The sequence below is a fragment of the Saccoglossus kowalevskii genome, chromosome 18, assembly GCF_978046115.1.
Source record: "Saccoglossus kowalevskii chromosome 18, keSacKowa6.1, whole genome shotgun sequence".
Classification (NCBI taxonomy): domain Eukaryota; kingdom Metazoa; phylum Hemichordata; class Enteropneusta; family Harrimaniidae; genus Saccoglossus; species Saccoglossus kowalevskii.
This window is the reverse complement of record NC_140658.1, coordinates 128,228-154,395: the sequence shown is the minus strand read 5'-3', so window position 1 is coordinate 154,395 and position 26,168 is coordinate 128,228. Positions and strand designations below refer to the sequence as shown.

At 36.7% G+C, this 26,168-nt stretch overlaps 1 protein-coding gene and 1 pseudogene across 1 annotated transcript in view; one reads left to right on the top strand and one right to left on the bottom strand.

The window, feature by feature from the left end:
* Positions 1–26,168, top strand: part of LOC102806764 (carotenoid-cleaving dioxygenase, mitochondrial-like) — a 91,698-nt gene continuing 65,530 nt past the window's right edge. The window contains exons 1-2 of the mRNA XM_085493091.1: positions 1–173; positions 24,873–25,276. Coding sequence (XP_085349217.1) covers positions 62–173; positions 24,873–25,276 — 516 coding nt within the window. The 5' untranslated portion in view covers positions 1–61. The remainder of the gene's footprint in view (positions 174–24,872; positions 25,277–26,168) is intronic.
* LOC144358737 (uncharacterized) lies at positions 22,561–23,977 on the bottom strand (annotated as a pseudogene).

The following is a 26,168-nucleotide window of genomic DNA, read 5'->3' as shown; positions in this document are numbered from 1 at the left end:
GGTCAGCGAATCGTGGAGCTTGTTTGGATGGTATAAGATATTTTTTTCCTAATAATTTACGATGTCAGAAACGGTACCACATGACCGAAATGAAAATGTTGCAAAGTTGTTCAAAGCAATACCCGTCAAGTTACATCTTGAACAAACAAGACCAGTGGAGGCTGAAATTCGAGGTCAGTAAAAAGTCACAGTACACGAGTAGAACAATGCAACGGACATATAGATATGCCGTTTGGCTATCCATATGACCACATTGCCCAATCTATGTTTCTTGTTAACCGTTTAAATAAATTTAGAGAGCGTGCTTGCTTGACCAACAACAGTATATTGACTCGTTTGTGGAACAGTGACGTAAGTTAGAGGTCAACCTTGTTACACTTGGAATAAAATGTTATACTGATACTTTGTGTGCAATTACGTAATAGCAGGCGAACTATTGTTTCCAGTTTACATTTCATTATTCATTTCAGTGTTTATTTTTGGTATGGACACATTTGTCTGAATTAAAAATAAAATAAAATAAATTTGCCAGAGCTCTTTTTTGTAGATCTTTTTACCTTGCCCGTACCATCAAAGATGGAAGGGAAAGGTATATTAAGGGAAAAATTTTGTCCGGCGTTGTCGTCGTTGTCGTCGTCGTCGTCGTTGTTGTTGTTGTTGTTGTCGTCGTTGTTAATAATTGTTATTGTGTGCATAATAACTTTACTAATTCTATTCCAAACTTTATCAAACTTGGTCACCTTTTTCATCAGTATAAAGTCTTCCCTGAGTTTGAACAACAGATGTCCTGTATGAAAATATCTTGCAAAAATTGAGAAAATCTGATAAAATATTTTGACTGTTTCTACTTGACTGATCACTGGTGATACACATCATAGGTCACTGATCTCAGTGGAAATATGCATTGTTGTATGTGTTCAATGAAGCAAATGATTTATCTTGTAATAATATCCTTGGTAATGTATCTCAGAATCCCATACTGGGTTTCAAAACCAACTCATGGAGAGATTGCACAATCTGATACACATTTGCAAACCTACCAATAAAATCTTTACAGAAAACAAGATGTCAGAAAATCAATATAAGCACTGCTATGAACTGGGTGCCAAACTTTGATCAAGATCTGAAGCTAATAGAAAATCTGTTTAGTCAAAAGTTATCAAATCAAAAACAATACATAAAAAATACATTAAAAGCAAAACATTTCATCCACATTTTAAAAAGAAAATTATTCTAAAATATATGTATTCTGTATTTGACAAACAGTTCATTCGACAAATGAAAACTCACAGGAATATGTTTCAGCTATTAGAACAGAATGATAGAGTTTTTGACTCCCGTGTGCGAAGCACAAAAGGGAGTCTTTGCAGTTACCCTGTCTGTATGTCTGTATGTCTGTATGTCTGTCTGTCTGTCTGTCTGTCTGTATGTATGTATGTATGTATGTACATCGGTAAAAGCTTCAATACACATTACCCGGATAAAGAAAATGAAGAACTTACCTGGTACTGATGTCACCCATTGCTTCAAAGCACGACTGAAATCAAGATTACGGGATGAATACAACTACCACAAGCTGACTGGTACTATGGCAGCCTTCATCCAACGGTGGTGCATCAATGACGCAGTAGCATCGGTCATCGGCGAAGACCTCGTCCATCCAGATTATATTATGTAAATAATAAATTGAACTATTTTTATAATAAAATGAACACTTTGATTTTATTCTCAAGATTATTTTACTGTTTCTGTTTGTACATATTCGACTATAATTTGTACTGTATCCGATATTGTTTTATACCTACCTGTACAATTACTTTATATTTCGTTGCATTATCATGTGTAATTAATTTTCATCGTTTTATATTCAAACATATTATATTGTATACTTTTCTGTACTGTATCACTTGTATTCGCCTTTGATTTATACTTACCGCTATATGTCCAATTCTTGTATTTAAACAGTGATTGTTAACTGATTTTTTATTACTCGAGAATAAAAGATTCAAATGTATGTATGTATGTATGTAAATGAGCATACACACGCCTTCACGTCGCTCTCCTGGTAAATCGACTTTTCATCCTTTTATAGGTCAGTTATTACACTTTATTTCACTGCACCTTTTTTGTAACCTTCCCGTTTTTGGTTGGTGCTTCTCTTGTTTTTTTTGGCAAAAATCTGCCTTGTTCTCAGTTGTTTTAGTTTTCTCTGTTTGTGTTACTCGTCAAGAGGCCTGCCAAGATGGCCGCCTCCATGACGAGTACACGTGTCAACCCCTTTGCCGGGTTGACACGAAAACATGGAGTTAAATGCATGTCACTGGATGGCGTTAAAATTGAAAAATATGTTGAGGCTTTCTCACAGCTTTGTGGTCCGGAAAAAATTGTTGCAGCTTCTCGTGCTAATGGCAGCGTAATTGTTTTCTTTAATTCACTTGAGTCTGCCGAATCTGTGTGTGCATCTGGGTGTGGAATTGAGCACACATTTATTACTGTACAACCACTCGTGAAACCCGCAACGAAAGTCGTGCTATCTGGTGTACCCCCGTTTATACCCGATTACCTACTACAAGAACAACTTTTACGGTATGGTAAAGTAGTGAGCAAAATAAATACAATCCCACTAGGCTGCAAAAGTCCCAATTTGAGACATGTTAAAAGTTTTCGCAGACAAGTATACATGCTGTGCGATCAGGATAAACTAGAAGGTGTTCTTAATATCGTTTTTGAGGAGCGTACTTATCGTATTTATTTGTCAACGGACGAAATTATTTGTTATAAATGCCACAAAAAAGGCCACACTCAACGTAACTGTATTCAGACTATAACACCTGTACCTACACCCGCAGTCACTAACAATACAAACCCACAAACTGGTATTCAAAACGATAATAACGTAAATCAAAACCCAAACCATGACGATAGCACTCCCCCAAATGATATGCAAATCGATAATGTTACAGATAGTGAAAACAACACAATCGATACCATACAAAACGTTAATATAAATAAAGACACAAATATGAACGAAGCGATCGACACAACGTCATCTGAACCAGCTCAAAACAAACAATCTGCCACGCGTTCAGTCCTTTCTAATGCAAATGATGCCTCTCAAAATGAGTGTGTCAATGACAATACACCCACACCGTCACTCATTCAAACAGACCCGCATTCCACTGAAACAATTGACACAACCACTCGCTCAACTGAATCTGAACCAAACGGCTCAACAACTACCACTGGTGCGGCAGAGGTACAAACCCTCTCCGCTTCTCCTCTCTCTTACGCTGCTGTCACTGCAACGCCCATTGATGTCTTTGACAGGAAGCAGACCTCATCATCCTTTCCCTTTCACGACATGGACGATGTGGAGTCTGTCGCTTCTGACGTGTCAGATGTGTCCCAATTTCTCCAGGAGGAGAGTGCAGCTGATTTAGAAGTTTCTCTACTTCCACATGACTCTTTGCAGAAATTTCTAGACGAGTCCTACAACTCAAAACATCTTATGGAACAAGCAAGCCAGTTTTGTCCTGACCTCCGCTTACTAATAAGATCGCTAACTGATTTCCGCAAAAACAATGACCTGCCTTCCAAGGAAAAGGTCCGCATCCAACGACTATCCTGCAGAATCGCTAAAAATATTGGGATCACAAGAACACCAGTTGAAAACAAACGGAGCAATGAAATCCTCGATAAAAAGCGTGGTATTTCTACTACCTGTAGTAGAAGGTCAAAAAGAGATAAACAGTAATTGTATCAACTATAATAATGGATTCTCCACTTGTGACGTATCAATGGTCTATTTGTTGTTCTCATATTCATCCATATATGAGTCTTAGTTTTATTATATTATTTATTGTTCCAATAACTGGATATATGTTCTTCATAGTCATTGCTTGTCAGATTTTAACATCTGTCTTCTTGCCTACATTGTGCTATTTAATATCCTTATTTGTCACAATCATCAAATCGATTTTGGGGAGTGTTTTCACAGTTGAAATGAAACTCTGCTCTGCTACTAGTCTTTCAGGTATGGTCACTATGGCAACAATGCTTCTTGGGTATAATTTGTACTGCTCAGTCGTTGATATTATAAAATCAAACATGCAGATTGCTCTTGCAGTCGATATTCAACTATCCTCCGTTATTTGTATGATAATTTTGCCAGCTATGTTCACCATAGCAACAACGTCCGAGCTCTTCGGGTATTGTCTACTCTGTTCATGGTTTAATAATGTAAAACCATGCCTGGAAATTAATTCCGGAGTTGATGTTCAACTCTTTTATGTTACATCAAAGATTGTAACTGGTGTGTCAACTATCACCGTAGCAGCAATGTTTGTACTCTGTGGCAATTTTTTACATTGCTCATTGCTTAATACTATATACACAGTTTTTGGTTTCACAGCTGACTTTCAACTATTCTATGTTACACCTGAGTGTGTAACGAGTGTACAAGCTATTGTCACCATGACAGCAACGTCGTTATCTGGGCTGTGTCTATATCACGCATCGTTTAATATTTTAAAATCAAAATTGAAACTGGTTCTCATAGTTGAATTTCAACTCTCCTATGTTACACCCGAGTGTGTAACAAGTGTACAAACCATGTTCACCATGGCAACAACGTCGTTATCTGGGCTGTGTCTATCTCACGCATCTTTTAATATTTTAAAATCAAAATTGAAACTGGTTCTCATAGTTGGGTTTCAACTATTCTATGTTACACCTGAGTGTGTAACAAGTGTACAAACCATGTTCACCATGGCAACAACGTCGTTATCTGGGCTGTGTCTATATAACGTATTTTTTAATATTTTAAAATCAAACTTGAAACTGGTTCTCATAGTTGGGTTTCAACTATTCCATGTTACACCTGAATGTGTAACAAGTGTACAAGCTATTGTCACCATGACAACAACGTCGTTATCTGTGTTTTTCCTATATCAGGCACTGTTTAATATTTTAAAATCAAACTTGAAACTGGTTCTCATAGTTGGGTTTCAACTATTCCATGTTACACCTGAATGTGTAACAAGTGTACAAACCATGTTCACCATGGCAACAACGTCGTTATCTGGGCTATGTCTATATAACGTATCTTTTAATATTTTAAAATCAAACTTGAAACTGGTTCTCATAGTTGGGTTTCAACCATTCCATGTTACACCTGAATGTGTAACAAGTGTACAAGCTATTGTCACCATGACAACAACGTCGTTATCTGTGTTTTTCCTATATCAGGCATTGTTTAATATTTTAAAATCAAACTTGAAACTGGTTCTCATAGTTGGGTTTCAACTATTCTATGTTATGCCTGAGTGTGTAACAAGTGTACAAGATATTGAATTGGTTTTTCCTGGTCTTGTTCTCTGTTTCGTACATGGCTGATGTATCTGCGCTGACATGGAACGTCCATGGATGTCGTGACGCATTTAAACGATACCAACTTTTCGAGTTTCTCAAAATTAATCATCCTAGTTCATTTTATTTTCTACAAGAAACACACACCATCCAATCCGATGAATCTACTTGGCAAGTTGTCTGGAGAGGACCGATTATTTTTAGTCACGAAAACACACACTCAGCTGGGGTGGCAATATTATTAAACCCAAACAGAAATTTCACTATTTTAAATGTTGACAATGTGATCACAGGACGACTATTGCATGTTCATGTTGATATCAACGGTCTCCCGGTTCATTTAATAAATGTTTATGCACCCACCAATGGCCCAGAACGTGTAGAATTTTTTCAACACGTAAAAAGTCTCATTAATAGATTGAATAATGACCCCATTATAATGGGAGGGGACTTTAACTGTACTCTCAATGCTAATGTAGACAGAGCTGACAGCTCTGAACCACATGCTCACTCTTCAACATCTTTGCAACACATTATCCGTCGTTTCAAGCTCGCAGACGCATGGCGTACTCTTCATGCTACCGCTAAACAATTCACGTGGTCAAGGCATGAGAGTAAATCGCGGATTGATACATTTTATATCTCGAAATCTATTGTATCAAGAGTCAAATCATCATCAATTCAACCACACTGTAATATGTCTGATCACTGCCCTGTTAAAATACTTGTATCTTTTAATCACACGAGTACTCGGAATCCTGTATGGCATCTCAATCTCAGCCTCCTCCAGGATCAAGAATACTGTAATATAATAAATGAGTACTGGTTAAAATGGCGTCGAGAAAAAGCTCGCTTTGAGTCTCTATCTGTATGGTGGGACATTGGTAAACTTAAAATTCAACAGCTGACTAAACAATACTCTGCTAGACTTGCAAATACATACAAACAGAATAAAATCAAATTAAATGATGAAATTAAATCTATTGAACAGGAAATAGCTAACAATCCTGCACTTAGCAACAAGCTGGACGAAACAAAGTCACTTCTTGAAAAATTAATGATGACAGAATCTAAAGGAGCCGCTATTAGATCACGCTATAAAATGTTAAATGAAAACGACGCCCCAACATCGTTTTTCTTTGATCTTGAGAAATACAAAGGAAATAGGAAAATGATGTCGCAGCTAAAACAACCGAACGGCGAAGTTACTGAACTACAAAGTGGAATGCGAAAACTAGCATGGGACTTCTACAGCGATCTTTTCTCTCCAGACAATGTCTCACCAGAGTGCCAAAATGTAATCTTGGCGGATCTACCCCAACTGAACAGTATCAAGCGTGAAAATTGTGACGCACCTATCACTCACGAGGAACTGACAAATGCAATGAAATTAATCTCTAGCAACAAAACTCCGGGAATAGATGGTCTGCCCGTTGAATATTACAAACACTTTTGGCCCATTTTGGGCACTGATCTTCACCAGGTATTTGAAGCTTCGATCGAGGTTAATCAGCTTCCTATTTCTTGTAGGCGAGCGGTCATAACGCTTCTACCAAAGAAAGGGAACACCAATCTTTTAAAAAATTGGCGACCAGTGAGCTTGATGTGCGCTGATTATAAGATCTTAACAAAGGCACTATCCCTCCGTTTAAAAACCGTCTTAGGTGATATTATTCATTCTGATCAAAGTTATTCCATTCCTGGTCGACAGATATACGACAATATACACCTCGTCAGAGACGTCGTTACATATGGTAATGAACTAAATATAACATTGGGTATTGTATCCCTCGATCAAGAAAAAGCTTTTGATCGGGTGCACCACGGATACCTTTTAGAAACCTTAAAAGCATTTGGGTTTGGCCCAGAGCTGATTAAGTATATACGACTTTTATACACCGACACACAAAGTCTTGTTCGCATAAATGACTCTTTGACCAGTCCCGTGCAGTTTATGCGTGGTATCCGACAGGGATGTTCACTGTCAGGACAATTGTACAGTATTGCTATCGAGCCGCTCCTGCACAAAATTCGTACCCAAAGCGGCATTCGCGGTATCATAATTGATAACATGCCTGAACAAAAAGTAAACCAAACTGCATATGCTGATGATATCAGTTTTTTCATCACCGAAAACTCCGATTTTGCCAAACTGCAGGAGTGGCTTTCAATTTACGAGAAAGCTAGCAACTCGCGCATCAACTATGGTAAATCGCAGGGCTTATGGGTTGGTGCATGGAAAACTAGAACTGACAAACCACTTAATATAGGTTGGAACAATAACGGGTTGAAAATCCTTGGTATCTATATCGGAAATAATCCCACGTTCGTGGATAAAAACTGGTCCGGTATCTTAGAAAAAGTTGAGGTAAAGCTAGGTCAGTGGAGCAAATATGCACCTGTCATGTCCTATAGAGGGCGTGCTATTGTAATTAATAACCTTGTAGTATCCAAATTGCTTCATGGGTTGATATGTCTGTCCCCGCCCACACATATTGTTGAGTCTGTCCAACGAAAGCTCCTTGACTTTTTTTGGCAAGGTAAACACTGGGTAAATGCAGAAGTTGTCTACTTACCAATAAATGAGGGTGGACAAGGACTGACGCATCTACCAACGCGCATTACTTCATACCGTCTGCAATTTATACAGCGATATCTTTACTTCAGTCCAGGTCACCCTTGTTTCATGTTTACTGACTTCTTTCTTAGAAAGTTCCAACACCTGAAATATGACAAACAATTGTTTATTACTGAATTCCCACAACATTCGTATAATATGCCTGATTTCTATCGTAACTTACTAAAAACCTGGCGGTCAGTCACATATATTCGTAAAGATACGCCATCTAATATGCATAATCTATGTCAAGAACCGTTGTTTCACAATAAACTAATCCTACACCATCTACATAAAACGCCATTGAATCTCACACACTTTATCGAGGCCGGCTTCACAAAAATTGGTGATCTCATCGATGGTAATGAATGGCGCTCAGCTGAACTGCTCCATCCTCATATTAATATGTACTCCAAACGTGTTCTTAATATCGCATTGAATGTAATACACAAAGCAATCCCAGCTCAATTTAAAGAAATATTACAAAAAACTAACAATGCGCCAAATACGAATGTCACGACTACCACATATTCTCTTGAATTAATCTATAGAGATGACGATAATGACATATTAATAAACTGTCCACTGTATAAATTAGAAAAGGGCACAATTTATAAATTTCTAATCTATACCCGAAAACTGATAAAAGATCCCACCCACCCAGGCACACTTTGGTGTGATCTGTTATCTCTTGATCCCGACAAACCAATATTTCAAGATTGCTACATTGCACCGCTAACGAAAAAAGATGGAGATTTACAGTGGCGACTTCTTCATGGGGCATACCCTACTGGAGGTTTTCTGGTTAAGTCTGGTTTACAACAAACAGATAACTGTCCATTTTGCCAGGATAAAGACGATCTCGTCCATATTTTTGTAGAGTGTACAAGACTTGAACCACTCTTCAAATTGTTCAACAGCATCATACAAAATCTATTTGACGGAGAAAGAATACCACTATCACAGTATCTACTAGGCGCCACTAGAGGCAAGAGCATAACACAGAACCATAGATTACTATGCTACATACTCGTCTCATTGAAAGCAGCTATCCACGTGACACGGGTAAAGAAAATGAAAGGACTACCGAAAACGGACGTCACTCAAGCCTTTAAGGCGAGACTAAAATGGAGAATTAACACAGAGTACAACTACCACTATCTCAACCATACCGTTGACCAGTTCAAGTATCGGTGGTGTAACAACAATGCGCTGGCATCCATTGCAGAAGATATACTCGTCTACGCGGATTATTTGAAATAACACCCTTATGAACATTATCATCATCGTATTTGTTAATAACAATGAGAGCTGTATTATTTATAACGATTAATACTTAAATAGTATCTTTACTACCTACCTGAACAATACTTACTCGTCGTATTTATTCGAATTTGATATCTTGGTTTTCATGTAAACCTATATTTTTATCTTTTTTAGTTATGTAATAACAGAAATGTAAATATCTTTTTTATACCTGCGAATAAAAATTAGAAATGTATGTATGTATGTATGTATGTATGTATGTATGTATGTATGTATGTATGTATGTATGTATGTATGTATGTATGTATGTATGTATGTATGTATGTATGTATGTATGTATGTATGTATGTATGTATGTATGTATGTATGTATGTATGTATGTATGTATGTATGTATGTATGTATGTATGTATGTATGTATGTATGTATGTATGTATGTATGTGATCTCTTGTCGAACAACAAATGGCTAGACACAGAAAGCTTATATGGCAAAGTACCATGTTATTCTAAAAGGCTGCTTAAAATGGCACTAGACATCACACACCGGGCGATACCAGTAGGAATGAAAACAATTATCAACAATTACAGTAATGTTAGCACACAAGTCACTGAGTCATCTTATCATCTTGAGCTTCTTTATCGTGATGATGACAATAATATACTACTCAACTGCCCACTTTATAAGTTACAGAAAGGTTCCATCTACAAATTTATCATTTCTACAAATTACCAAATGTACTCTCTCTGACAGATGAACATCGGCCAAATTACAACGACTGCTATATTTCACCTATTACCAAAAAGGAAGGCGACCTCCAGTGGTGGCTCTTACATGGCGCCTACCCCACTGGCAGCTTCCTACTGAAATCTGGTCTCCAAAATACTGATAATTGCCCATTCTGTAAACAAAAGGAGGATATAGCTCACATTTTTGTCGAGTGTCCACGGCTTACACCACTTTTTGATATTTTCAACACAATTATCTATAAATTACTTGATTGGCAAAATGTACCTCTTGCCTACTATGTTCTTGGTCCACCGAAGAGAAAAAACACCACTCAGTCACATCGCTTGCTGTGCTATTTACTTTCATCACTCAAAACAGCTATACCTATAACCAGATACAACAAACTGAAAAATTCAGCTCAGGTCAGTGTGGTACAGTGCTTCTTTTCTCACCTAAAATATAGAATAACGTGCGATTACAACTACCATCTACTTACGAAGACATTGGGCGTATTTGAACTACAGTGGTTTGTTAATGGTGCAGTGGCTACACTAGACGGGGACGCACTAAGAATTTCGGACCTCATCGACAATGGCTAGACTACTTATCACGTAACAAATCTACAGAAGATCAACGCAAAATAGACATTGGTAAAGGAACAATCGCAAAATGCAACTCATTTATGTACCCGTGTAATTTCAACATATCATTATTTTTCGCACATTTCAGTCTTGTGTGTGTGTGTGTGTGCGCGTGTGCGCGTGTGTGCGTGTGTGCGTGTGTGCGTGTGTGTGTGTGTGTGTGTGTGTGTGTGTGCGCGTGTGCGCGTGTGCGCGTGTGCGCGTGTGCACGTGTGTGTGTGTGTGTGCGCGTGTGCGCGTGTGCGCGTGTGCGCGTGTGCACGTGTGTGCGTGTGTGTGTGTGTGTGTGCGTGTGTGTGTGTGTGTGTGTGTGCGTGTGTGTGTGTGCGTGTGTGTGTGTGCGTGTGTGTGTGTGTGTGTGTGCGTGTGTGCGTGTGTGCGTGTGTGCGTGTGTGCGTGTGTGCGTGTGCGCGTGTGCGCGTGTGCGCGCATGCGTGCGTGTGTGTGTGTGTGGCTTTTCCACTGATATCTCAAGTACTAATCATAACATTTAAATAAAACTTGGTACATAGATGTCATATGACACTGCACAGACCTGGTAGTGTTTAGGGTAATATCAGTACATATTAATTAGCTAATTTGCATAATTAATTAATTTTCAGCTTTTGATATTTCGAGTAGTAACGATCACATTTCAATGAAACTTGGTACATAGTTACTTGAGGACTGTGCGGAGACCTAATTAGTTTTTGGGTAAATATTTGTGCATATTAATCACCTTATTAGCATAATTAGTTAATTTTCAGCTTTTCACCTGATATCTCAAGTACTACCGGTAATCATCACATTTCAATGAGACTTGCGACATTTTCTAGGACTATGCAGAGACCTGATTAATTTTGGAATAAATAATTGTGCCTATTAATTACCTAATTTGCATAATTAGTTAATTTTTTGCTGTTCTATGGCTGTCGCACTGATGTCTACAAACCACTCATTGAATTTCAATGAAACTTTTAAAGAGTACCCATCACATTTCAATGAACCTAGGACTATACACCATATTAGTTTTTGGTAAATATGTATGCTTCTTAATCACTTAATTAACATAATTAATTAATACTGATATCTCAAGTATTGATCATCACATTTGAATAAAACTTGGTACATAAATGCTCTAGGACAATAGACAGCCTGATTAATTTTGGGTTAAAATCTGTTCATATTAACTCTCTAATTAGCATAATAATTAATATTTTTTGGGTTCTAATCACATTTCAATGAAACTAGGTACAGACCTTGTTAGTTTTACACTTAAATCTGTTCATATCAGTTACCTGATTTACATAATTAGTTTTCAGCTATTCCATCAATATCTCAAGTACAAGTAATTTTGAATTAATTTTTACTGTGTCTTCAATACTCTCAGCACACGGGAGTTCTTTCTAAGCTTTCTTTGATTATAATACTAGTTTTAAAACGCACTTCAGAGATTGCAGTGTTTGAAGATGTAGTTTCTCAGGAGGCAACAGTACTGTTGACTTCTCCCTCCACTGGACACCAACTATTTAAGTTGATTTGCATACAAAGCAGAGCTTGCAACATGATAGCTATTCATAAAGGGTGTTTTTTTCCTTTTCATATAATACAGTAGTCACACAATGAGGCAGTTCATATTTGTCTCAGTGAATCATTCATTTTTGACAGACACCTGTACAAAATACTTGAACTAAAGCCAGCTAAATTTTTCTGTTATCTTGCATGTTTTATGAATCTATTCACATCTAAATGCAGCACTTTTTTTTTGCAACGAGACATTTGTTTTTATTCTAAATATCTCAATTACTTTCAACAAAGCTGGAAATTATGTTCCTTAAAATAATTAAACAAATAAGGCACCAATGTTTTTGTAAGATATTTACATCTTTTAAGACATTCAGTAGACTGATTCCCCACTGTTGGTTCAACCCCAAAACTTGTTTGTATTCAAAATTAATTATGACAATGCATATTTATATTGAAACAAACTATGATAAAGGGAATTATATTATATAACAAAGGGCAAGGTCACCAGAGTTCAACTATGTTTTTATCTATTGTATGTTAAAGTTACAAGGGAAGCTGTGAGACTGTTTGTTACAAAAGTGTTACAAGTACATAATTTATTTATTAACAATACTAAAAAACCTGACATAATCTGATAGGTAAACCTACATCCCTAACTGTAACTGTTTTCTCGTACATTATGATAAGTTATTCTAAAATGTTAAAAATCACTCTATAAAAATGTTATTTTATATTGTTGTTGTGTGAGGTGAAGGCAAACACACTATCGCGTGTACATGTAGGTCTTTTTTCAAATTTGATTTGGTGCTGTGAGAATTCATTATTTTCTCTGCTGTTCATTAGCCCTAAGGATCTGTGCCGATTCTTGAAAAAACAGATCAGATTCAACCCATATTTGTGATAACTAACGTTTTTGACCTCTTAGCCTGTGCTAGGAAGCTGTGTTTGAATGCAACTATTGATCTTAATCACTGCCCAGTTCATGACTGATGCACGGCTGCGTGTCGTCTCTATGAACCAATGAGATCAACTGTAATTCTCAATTCTGATGCACGGCTGTGTGTCGTCTCTATGAACCAATGAGATCACTGTAATTCTCAATTCTGATGCACGGCTGCGTGTCGTCTCTATGAACCAATGAGATCACTGTAATTCTCAATTCTGATGCACGGCTGAGTGTCGTCTCTATGAACCAATGAGATCACTGTAATTCTCAATTCTGATGCACGGCTGAGTGTCGTCTCTATGAACCAATGAGATCACCGTAATTCTCAATTCTGTTAATCACTGCCCAGTTCATGACTGATGCACGGCTGCGTGTCGTCTCTATGAACCAATGAGATCACTGTAATTCTCAATTCTGATGCACGGCTGCGTGTCGTCTCTATGAACCAATGAGATCACTGTAATTCTCAATTCTGTTAATCACTGCCCAGTTCATGACTGATGCACGGCTGCGTGTCGTCTCTATGAACCAATGAGATCAACTGTAATTCTCAATTCTGATGCACGGCTGTGTGTCGTCTCTATGAACCAATGAGATCACTGTAATTCTCAATTCTGATGCACGGCTGCGTGTCGTCTCTATGAACCAATGAGATCACTGTAATTCTCAATTCTGATGCACGGCTGAGTGTCGTCTCTATGAACCAATGAGATCACTGTAATTCTCAATTCTGATGCACGGCTGAGTGTCGTCTCTATGAACCAATGAGATCACCGTAATTCTCAATTCTGTTAATCACTGCCCAGTTCATGACTGATGCACGGCTGCGTGTCGTCTCTATGAACCAATGAGATCACTGTAATTCTCAATTCTGATGCACGGCTGCGTGTCGTCTCTATGAACCAATGAGATCACTGTAATTCTCAATTCTGTTAATCACTGCCCAGTTCATGACTGATGCACGGCTGCGTGTCGTCTCTATGAACCAATGAGATCACTGTAATTCTCAATTCTGATGCACGGCTGAGTGTCGTCTCTATGAACCAATGAGATCACTGTAATTCTCAATTCTGTTAATCACTGCCCAGTTCATGACTGATGCACGGCTGCGTGTCGTCTCTATGAACCAATGAGATCACTGTAATTCTCAATTCTGTTAATCACTGCCCAGTTCATGACTGATGCACGGCTGCGTGTCGTCTCTATGAACCAGTGAGATCACTGTAATTCTCAATTCTGATGCACGGCTGAGTGTCGTCTCTATGAACCAATGAGATCACTGTAATTCTCAATTCTGATGCACGGCTGCGTGTCGTCTCTATGAACCAATGAGATCACTGTAATTCTCAATTCTGATGCACGGCTGAGTGTCGTCTCTATGAACCAATTAGATCACTGTAATTCTCAATTCTGTTAATCACTGCCCAGTTCATGACTGATGCACGGCTGCGTGTCGTCTCTATGAACCAATGAGATCACTGTAATTCTCAATTCTGATGCACGGCTGAGTGTCGTCTCTATGAACCAATGAGATCACTGTAATTCTCAATTCTGATGCACGGCTGCGTGTCGTCTCTATGAACCAATGAGATCACTGTAATTCTCAATTCTGATGCACGGCTGAGTGTCGTCTCTATGAACCAATTAGATCACTGTAATTCTCAATTCTGTTAATCACTGCCCAGTTCATGACTGATGCACGGCTGCGTGTCGTCTCTATGAACCAATGAGATCACTGTAATTCTCAATTCTGATGCACGGCTGAGTGTCGTCTCTATGAACCAATGAGATCACTGTAATTCTCAATTCTGATGCACGGCTGAGTGTCGTCTCTATGAACCAATGAGATCACTGTAATTCTCAATTCTGATGCACGGCTGTGTGTCGTCTCTATGAACCAATGAGATCACTGTAATTCTCAATTCTGATGCACGGCTGCGTGTCGTCTCTATGAACCAATGAGATCACTGTAATTCTCAATTCTGTTAATCTTTTCACCACCAGACTTCCTTGCACTTTTGTTTATACATGTATATTCTTCAATGTTTCTAAAAAATGAATTCTAATTTTGGAGCCAACAGACAAAATTTGAGTCAATTTCCAGTTTTTACTAAAAAAATTTGGTCCCAATCTTTTGAAGAAGAGTGCAGACTATAAACAGGACTATTTTGGGAATTTGTGATGAAAAGAGGGAACTGGAGGTGGAAAGGTTAAGGCAGCTCTATGAAAGGTACATGTTTTATAATCACATTAAGATAGTTTTCCAGACAGAAGTCTAGAGTTCATACTGAGGGGTTTATTTTTAGTTAATTTTAACCCACTGTTCAAACATGTACGAACAGATTAATCCAATCTCCACTCTATCTGGTTTAGATCAGGATTGGAAGGCAGGTCTTGACCCTGAGTTCTGTGTTCAACTCCAAGATGAGATACGATGTGATCAAATAAGGTCTCAGGTTTAAACCATGTAGTGGTGATCCTATGGTGAATGCCAAGCTAAAAATAAATCACTTTAAATGTAACACAGATTTATCTCACTGATAGGAAATATTTACAAAGTCTTCCATTTGTCAGTGTGTGCAAGTTCTTATCTTTTCTATAGTTTTTACCATTGTTGTCATAACATAAATATTCATTGCATTGTCTTTAGAATACATTAATCACCATAATTTTTTCCTGGATAATTTTGGTCCAACATTTTGCCAGTTTTGATGTATTTTTCTATACATTTTTTGATAACTGTCACCAGGCAATTTTAAAGGGCAGTGGTCTTCGCACCACGCATGTGTGACATTTGTGTTTATAAACATTGATTTCTCCCCAATCCATTGTGCTGAAAATCACAAGTATGAGTTTTGACCTTAGGTGCGAATTAAATTACCAATGGTGATTCCTACAATACCTTCCACCCACCTAAAAAAATAGTCAAAGTCACCATCTTTGTTATATAAGACCCATATCTTTAAGGTACCTTGGATATACATAGTTTTTAGCTCCGCTGTCGACTTTGTCGAGCGGAGCTTATCATATGAGTGATTGTCCGTCGTCGTCGTCGTCCGTCGTCGTCCGTGTCAATGTTTTACTTTCTCGACTTCTTCTTGAAAACTACAAGCCTGAATGCTTTGATACTTGGTGTATATGTACCTTGGGTAGACCTCTCTCAGATTTGTTCATTTTGTAATGATATCTTCAATTCTCTAATTTTGGTGAATATTTTTGTAATTTTTGGTAAAAAGTGATATTTTCAACTTCATGTTGAAAACCGCAAGTCCAATTGCTTTGATATTACATATATAGGTACTACATGTGGACCTCTCTCAGATTTGTTCATTTTGTAATGATATCTTCAATTCTCTAATTTTGGTGAATATTTTTGTAATTTTTGGTAAAAAGTGATATTTTCGACTTCTTGTTGAAAACCGCAAGTCCAATTGCTTTGATATATTATACATATAGGTACTACATGTGGACCTCTCTCAGATTTGTTCATTTTCTAATGATATCTTCTGTTCTTTAATTGCCATGTGCATTGCTAACAGCGGAGCTATCTCAGCCGACAGGCTGCTTGTTTAAACCTTAAGGTAGCAAGAAGGGAAATTTTCACTTGTTTCTTGATTTTTCAAAAATTGATAAAATGGTTACTTTAGACCTTGATACATCATCCCAGGTTTACAAAAGATCGAAATTGCAAAATAACGTTGCTTAAATTAGTGTTTTAAAACTCTAGAAGAAAAGACTACAACTGCTGATTCATGCATATTTGCATAATGTTTATCTTTGGAAGGGTTTAAATGATAACATCTCATCTGTAGACTCTGTTGTTGACAATTCTGATATAAAAGAATATGTATATTTATCCTGTTGTATTTTAAGCAACTTAAGACCTTTACAATATTCCTGTGTACATAAGTATCAAAGTTCAATTAAGGAAACCAGACTAGACCATAGACCTTAGTAGACCATAGACCTTAGAAAACAGGGACATGCAACTTTTGTCTAAGACAAAAGAAAATTCAGTTTCCTGTGTGCAACATGGGTTATAATCCTCTGTATAGATTAATCCCATTAATACATATACCTATACATCTGAAACAGTTTTAGTTCTTACCTTTCTACGCTTTTTTATATGTTTGATAAGTTATGCTGTGCCAATATTCCCATTTGTCAGTGTATAACAAGTGCACTATGCTATATCTGCTCTAAATGGGATGAAAAATCCACTTGTTATAATGATACAAATTTTGACAGGTCATTGTTTACGTTTAGGCAGTTTTGTTTTCTTGTAGAGAAAACTGACCATTCTTATTTCCCTTTTCTGTTTTCATAGTGAAATAAAAACTGTTAACTTTGCAATTTTTAGTTTCACTCGTATCAATAGAATGGGCTTGGCTATTCAGTTTTAATCAAATGTAATTTTTCTGATTATATTCTAACCCCAAATTTGGCTCATTTTGTGTTGCTACTCCCTGGCAGCCATGTTTGGCTTATGTAACAGGAGAGGATGTAACAGTGGTGTTGACATAGCTTTATTGTCAGTTTCACTAAGATGTTAATTGGGTAGAGGATTATAACTAAGGTTACATGAAAGGGATACCCACAGTAGCATGTCCCTGTTTTCTAAGGTCTATGACTAGACTAGCTATAAGCTGTTATCAGTTTACACACACAATTCAATCCACAACATTAAGATCATTTCTTGTTATATTGTTATATAAGTTTCACACCGAAATGGTTCGTATTGTTAGAGCTAATATTATGTGAAATATTTGAATATGCATGAAATGCTGGAAATACTTGAGGATTGATTTGTCCAGAAATTTGCATTAGCACCTGCCGTATTTAGTACAGAGACAATTCTTTGTAAACCCTCACATATCAGCTGTATTTAGTACAGAGACAATTCTTTGTAAACCCTCACATATCAGCCGTATTTAGTACAGAGACAATTCTTTGTAAACCCTCACATATCAGCCGTATTTAGTACAGAGACAATTCTTTGTAAACCCTCACATATCAGCTGTATTTAGTACAGAGACAATTCTTTGTAAACCCTCACATATCAGCTGTATTTAATACAGAGACCATTCTTTGTAAACCCTCACATATCAGCCATATTTAGTAGAGACAATTCTTTGTAAACCCTCACATATCAGTCGTATTTAGTAGAGACAATTCTTTGTAAACACTCACATTTCAGCCATATTTAGAAGAGACAATTCTTTTTAAACCCTCACATATCAGCTGTATTTAATACAGAGACAATTCTTTGTAAACCCTCACATATCAGCTGTATTTAGTACAGAGACAATTCTTTGTAAACCCTCACATATCAGCTGTATTTAGTACAGAGACAATTCTTTGTAAACCCTCGCATATCAGCCGTATTTAGTACAGAGACAATTCTTTGTAAACCCTCACATATCAGCTGTATTTAATACAAAGACAATTCTTTGTAAACCCTCACATATCAGCTGTATTTAGTACAGAGACAATTCTTTGTAAACCCTCACATATCAGCTGTATTTAGTACAGAGACAATTCTTTGTAAACCCTCGCATATCAGCCGTATTTAGTACAGAGACAATTCTTTGTAAACCCTCACATATCAGCCGTATTTAGTACAGAGACAATTCTTTGTAAACCCTCGCATATCAGCCATATTTAGAAGAGAAAATTCTTTTTAAACCCTCACATATCAGCTGTATTTAATACAGAGACAATTCTTTGTAAACCCTCACATATCAGCTGTATTTAGTACAGAGACGATTCTTTGTAAACCCTCGCATATCAGCCATATTTAGTAGAGACAATTCTTTGTAAACCCTCACATATCAGCTGTATTTAATACAGAGACAATTCTTTGTAAACCCTCACATATCAGCTGTATTTAGTACAGAGACAATTCTTTGTAAACCCTCACATATCAGCCATATTTAGTACAGAGACAATTCTTTGTAAACCCTCGCATATCAGCTGTATTTAGTACAGAGACAATTCTTTGTAAACCCTCACATATCAGCTGTATTTAATACAGAGACAATTCTTTGTAAACCCTCACATATCAGCTGTATTTAGTACAGAGACAATTCTTTGTAAACCCTCACATATCAGCTGTATTTAGTACAGAGACAATTCTTTGTAAACCCTCACATATCAGCCATATTTAGTAGAGACAATTCTTTGTAAACCCTCACATATCAGCCATATTTAGTAGAGACAATTCTTTGTAAACCCTCACATATCAGCCATATTTAGTAGAGACAATTCTTTGTAAACCCTCACATATCAGCCGTATTTAGTAGAGACAATTCTTTGTAAACCCTGACATATCAGCTGTATTTAGTAGACAATTCTTTGTAAACCCTCACATATCAGCTGTATTTAGTACAGAGACAATTCTTTGTAAACCCTCACATATCAGCCATATTTACTACAGAGACAATTCTTTGTAAACCCTCACATATCAGCCATATTTAGTAGAGACAATTCTTTGTAAACCCTCACATATCAGCTGTATTTAATACAGAGACAATTCTTTGTAAACCCTCACATATCAGCCATATTTAGTAGAGACAATTCTTTGTAAACCCTCACATATCAGCTGTATTTAATACAGAGACAATTCTTTGTAAACCCTCACATATCAGCTGTATTTAGTACAGAGACAATTCTTTGTAAACCCTCACATATCAGCCGTATTTAGTAGAGACAATTCTTTGTAAACCCTCACATATCAGCTGTATTTAGTACAGAGACAATTCTTTGTAAACCCTCACATATCAGCTGTATTTAGTACAGAGACAATTCTTTGTAAACCCTCACATATCAGCTGTATTTAGTACAGAGACAATTCTTTGTAAACCCTCACATATCAGCTGTATTTAATACAGAGACAATTCTTTATAAACCCTCACATATCAGCTGTATTTAATACAGAGACAATTCTTTGTAAACCCTCACATATCAGCCGTATTTAATACAGAGACAATTCTTTGTAAACCCTCACATATCAGCTGTATTTAGTACAGAGACAATTCTTTGTAAACCCTCACATATCAGCCATATTTAGTACAGAGACAATTCTTTGTAAACCCTCGCATATCAGCTGTATTTAATACAGAGACAATTCTTTATAAATCCTCACATATCAGCTGTATTTAATACAGAGACAATTCTTTGTAAACCCTCACATATCAGCTGTATTTAGTACAGAGACAATTCTTTGTAAACCCTCACATATCAGCCATATTTAGTAGACAATTTTTTGTAAACCCTCACTTATCAGCTGTATTTAGTACAGAGACAATTCTTTGTAAACCCTCACATATCAGCCATATTTAGTACACAGACAATTCTTTGTAAACCCTCACATATCAGCCATATTTAGTAGACAATTCTTTGTAAACCATCACATATCAGCTGTATTTAGTACAGAGACAATTCTTTTTAAACCCTCACATATCAGCCATATTTAGTACACAGACAATTCTTTGTAAACCCTCACATATCAGCTGTATTTAATACAGAGACCATTCTTTGTAAACCCTCACATATCAGCCATATTTAGTAGAGACAATTCTTTGTAAACCCTCACATATCAGCTGTATTTAGTACAGAGACAATTCTTTGTAAACCCTAACATATCAGCCGTATTTAGTAGAGACAATTCTTTGTAAACCCTCACATATCAGTCGTATTTAGTACAGAGACAATTCTTTGTAAATCCTCACTAATATTCTCCAACCAAGTTTGCGGCATTTGATATTGCGTCACGACAGGTTCTGACAGGCTCTGCGACGTCAGTCATTTCCCTGGGTGTTGGTGAAACAACCATTATTTAATTCCCACTAACATTTTGTCACAGGAGCGGGGTTAGCCATGATGGGGGAAATAATCAAAGATATAGGCAAAATAAACAACATCCAACTATAAGTTCACGCCATTAACCGGAAGTATAACAAGAACATCCGGGGACTTTTATTACACACAATATCCAACTGTAGGTGGCTCTAGACTGCACCTGTATACAGAGTTTTTAAAGTACAATACAATATACATGTAAATCACATATACATTCTAACACTTTTACAAAGGCTGCATTGCCATCTTGGTCAATGCTTTACATGTATGAGAGACGGCCCAGGACTATGGATTGAATACTACATGTATAGTGGGGTCAGCTAATGTAGGTCAGGTAATCGAATATTGAGGTAATTGCAAGTCAAGCGAACTGAATGTCAAGATTTGGATGTGAAAATAACCAAATCTTATGACAATTGAATATCAAGATAATGTGTAAATAACAACACAATTGTAACATAATGAAACAATGACAAATTAATATTGTAGCAATTACACAATAACGAAATAAGAAATAAAGTTATAAATGCTGCAGTCATAATACAATAATGGAATAAGCACAAAATAAAGTTTAAGTTAAGACCAAATAACTGCATAATGACCAAACAATAACCAAAGAGGTTTCCAAATGAACATCATGTTCAAATAATGACACCAAGCTAATTTTGTCGTTATTCTCACCCCATATCTAGAATGCATGGTTTTTGCAGCCTTCTCCACATGAACTTTCTGTTGAAATGTTGGTTTAAGTGCTCTCCTATCACCAAAGTTGAAAAATGTTGTCAAAGTTAGACTCAGTTTAGTCAGGACTCTAAATTTTACATTTTGACACTCAGTGCTGTTTTCACATTATTATAACGAGAAAAAACCCTTTTCACATTAACAGAAGTAACTGGACATGTTACAAATATTTGGATAAGCAGATTTATATTTATTCGAAACCCACTCCCAAAAATCTGTGAAAGACTGCCGTCTATACTTGTGTATCACATGTTTGAAAATAGATCATTCATTAATTACAACTGGGGGGGGGGGGGGCACACATGTGGTACTTGTACCAAACAACTCACTCAACTTTTCTATTTCAGCTGTATCATATTCTGCAATCTGGTCTTCATTGTCTGGTAGTTTTGAAGGTATCAGAATATCAAAGGCTGAACTGATTTGGTCATCATCTTCATGGAATCTATTAACCAAATTTTCTGAGAGACAACTAAGGGATATTTCACTCGTCTTAGCAAAATTGTCCCTTTGTTTTTTAGTGGCAGTTACAATGTGTCCATGGAATTACTTCTGTTGGCAAATCAGCATCATTGGTAGTATCATGTGTTATAGTATCAATAAAAGATTGATAATTGCTATCCTTTTTAGTTTTGAAGTCTTCTACAGCTTTTTGATAAGCATTAATGTGATGTTTAACCTCAGTAAAAGTAAGACCATCAGACTGCAAAGCTAAACAGGTGGTGTTTAAAACTGATAACACATCAACCGATAACAAAAAAAAAAGACAAGTGAGAAAATCAAATCTGGCCATATTCTTCAGAAGTCCAGACACACAGGTATTGTTCCTATTATTGTCAACACCGTCTTTGAGTGCTGTGAGCTCACTGTGCTACAAATTGCTGAAACACTATTTTAGAATAATAACCACCTTGTAATATTTCAACTGACTTTTACCCATTATTTTCTGACTAGCAGTTCATTCTTGGGTGAATAATGATAATATTTATAAAGATCATTGCTTGGTATTTAACAAGGTAAGGAATGCAGTCTGCAGCTTGGCCACTGGCTAGGGCAAGTTTATATGCAGCGCAATGTTGTGACAGAATAAACTGATTGTCCTTTAAATTAGTTGTTAATCCCTTTCTCTGTACATTCATAACACTAGGTAACCATCAGTACCCAGTGAAATTAAATTTGACAGAAGTATAGGCTCTTGTCATCAAAAACATGTTTCACCTCTACGTAAAGTGCCTCCGCAGTTGCACTAGATATCATGCTAACACTCAAAAAATGTGATTCTTTCAATCTTTCACCACAGATGTAGATCATGAGATTTTGGCAAATATAATGTCTTTAGATTCATCTAATTCTCGCGAGTAGAATTTAGCTGACTTCATTTTCCAAATATTTTCATTGTCAACTACTTCGGCAATGCACTCAAAAATGTCATCAACACTAGTACTATGCGTATAACAAACTCTTTCTGAATGCCGCAGAATTTCTAAAGACTTGCACCCCTGATAATAATAACAAAATAGAACACAAATTATTGCTATACATGTATTATTTAAAAATATAAAGCTAATGATTACAGTAATAATTGTCACATGATCATGATATCCAATAAAAATATTACGTATACATTTGGAATTTACATGTAATCAAAAAAAAAGAAACCAATAAAATATCTACAATCATTCACCAGAATTCTGCAAAAATCATTAACAGATCTCACTTTACTTTTCGCAATATCTTCTTTTGCAACAAAGTGAACATGCTTCACGACTACCACAATAGCCTCTTTGATGGCACTGTACGCAATCGCCGCTGCTCGGGGCATCTCTTCATTAACAGTAGTCTGCTGCTGTCACAGCGAACTTATGATCTTTACTTTTCTCATGTTTTAAAAAATCGTTTGCTTTTGGATTTTCTGATCGTTTACCTCTGGTAAAGATATTGCTTCTACCGGCTGCAATACACGACTTACAAAAGAACAGTTTTTCAGAATCATACTTCAACCTTGGGTAGCATGGAAACCATTATGATTTTATTTTGTGACGAGGAGTAGCATGTTTTTCTCGTTTCTGGCGCAGAACATTGCTCCTGAGATTTTTTCTCCAACTCATCCCCCCCCCCCCCAAATTGGTCAATGTTCATTTGAATGCCATTGTTATGGAAATGCACAAACTTATTGACCTATTTGATCCTGGAAGTGCTATTGCCAGCATATAAAAATTACAACGAAAACGTACGAACCAACTCGGCGTAACAAAATTTAATTTCAAGTACTCTTGAAGTTTTTTCAATAGTTGTTCATTAGACATAGTGGTTATGCAAATCGACGCTCAGTGTCTGTTTCTCAGTGCAATAGACTGTTAGTACTTCGTGTGAGTTATTCCAGTTATCACCACGTTCACCACAATAAATATTGCATTCTAATTACATGATTGTGTGTGATTGACTATGTGGCGATTTGGCAGTGGGAGTCCTGTATTCAAAATGGCCAAGTGGCAGCCATCTTTGTGCTAAAACATTATCAAAAATATAGCATTTCTGTATTGTGGAACTGAATCTTGGTCGTTTATGGATGGATTTTGTTCAAACTTGGTACATACATAAGGCATTATGGGTCCCTGATTGACGTCATTTTATTTTTCAAATCTTATTCAAAATGGCTGACTGGTGGCCATTTTGTTTTAGTGAATGTGGTTCTAGAGCCGTATCTCTCACATGATTTGACTTAAAATTTTATATATTTATTCTACATCATGTTATAGAGATACAGATGTACTCAAAATGGAAGACTAGTGGCTATTTTGTTTTAATTAATGCTGTTCCACAGCAATATCTCCTTTGATGTTCAAATACAAGATGACTGAATGTCAATCATTTTAGTGTTAAAAAATCACCATAATCAAGCATCAGCTTCTGGATCCATATCTCTGACTATGTATATTTGAACTATTATTTGTATATATAAACAAAATTATATATATTAAGTTTGATAACTATTGAGGACTGCTATGCATGGCTTGTTTTCAAAATTTATTAACATTTTTCAAGACTTGTAGCCGATAAAAAATTATGACCATTTGGACCACAATTATCAATTATAGAAAAACACATAAAAAAACAAAATGTTTATCTCGAAAAATTATGGTGCTTAATTGATAAATACAAATATCATTTTTATTCCAATTTTTATGATGTTTTCTGCAGGTGAAATACCAGACTGGTTAACTGGTAGTTTCCTTCGCAATGGTCCAGCTGGCTATGAACTTGGAAGGGAAAATTATAACCATTTCTTTGATGGTCTAGGACTTCTCCACCGCTGGCACATCAATAATGGCTCAGTTACTTACCAGAATAAATTTGTCCGAAGTGAAAGTTTTAATGAAGCTGTTGGACGTAATCGTGTTCTGGCTGGAGAGTTTGGAACGCGTTCCATGCCTGACCCCTGTAAGAGTATGTATGAACAGTTCATGTCATATTTTGTGTCTGGAGATCAATCTGACAATGACCTTGTCAGTTTATTTAGGGTTGGAGAAGAGTTTTATGCAACATCTGAGACCAACTATATTCGTAAAATAGACCCACGAACACTGGACTCTGCAAAGCATAAAGTAAGTACACTTCATACATGATACATGTACCAGGTAATATAGTCAAACCTGTGTATAGCAACCACCCCAAGGGATTTCATTAAAATGCTCTTTATATGGAGGTTGGATTATTTTTTTATAGATTGCCAACTCATACATTTAATATAATATTTGTTCAGGAGAAAATGAGTTGGTACTTTTAAAGTGGTCTTTATACACAGGTTGTTCATATGTTATGCCTTGGGACTGCCTAAAAGTGGCCCTATAGGCAGGTGGTCTTTAAAGATAGGTTGCTCATACGTTATGCCTTGGGACTGTCTAAAAGTGGCCCTATAGGCAGGTGGTCTTTAAAGATAGGTTGCTCATACGTTATGCCTTGGGACTGCCTAAAAGTGGCCCTATAGGCAGGTGGTCTTTAAAGATAGGTTGCTCATATGTTATGCCTTGGGACTGCCTAAAAGTGGCCCTATAGGCAGGTGGTCTTTAAAGACAGGTTGCTCATATGTTACTGTAAAAGGGTTAATTATTCACTGGGTTTTAATTTCGCTTATTTCGCTGACTGCAAAAATGCGCTAAATTAAAACCCAGTGAATATGTAAAATTTAGCATAGAACACATTATCTAAATAATAAAACCGTGAATTTAAAACCCACTGAATATGCCTGAAATGCTAAATCAGCGAAATTTAAACCCAGTGAAAATTAACCATTTTACAGTATGCATTGGGACTGCCTAAAAGTGGCCCTATAGGCAGGTGGTCTTTAAAGACAGGTTGCTCATACTTTATGCCTTGGGACTGCCTAAAAGTGGCCCTATAGGCAGGTGGTCTTTAAAGATAGGTTGCTCAAACGTTATGCCTTGGGACTGCCTAAAAGTGGCCCTATAGGCAGATGGTCTTTATATAGAGCTGGTC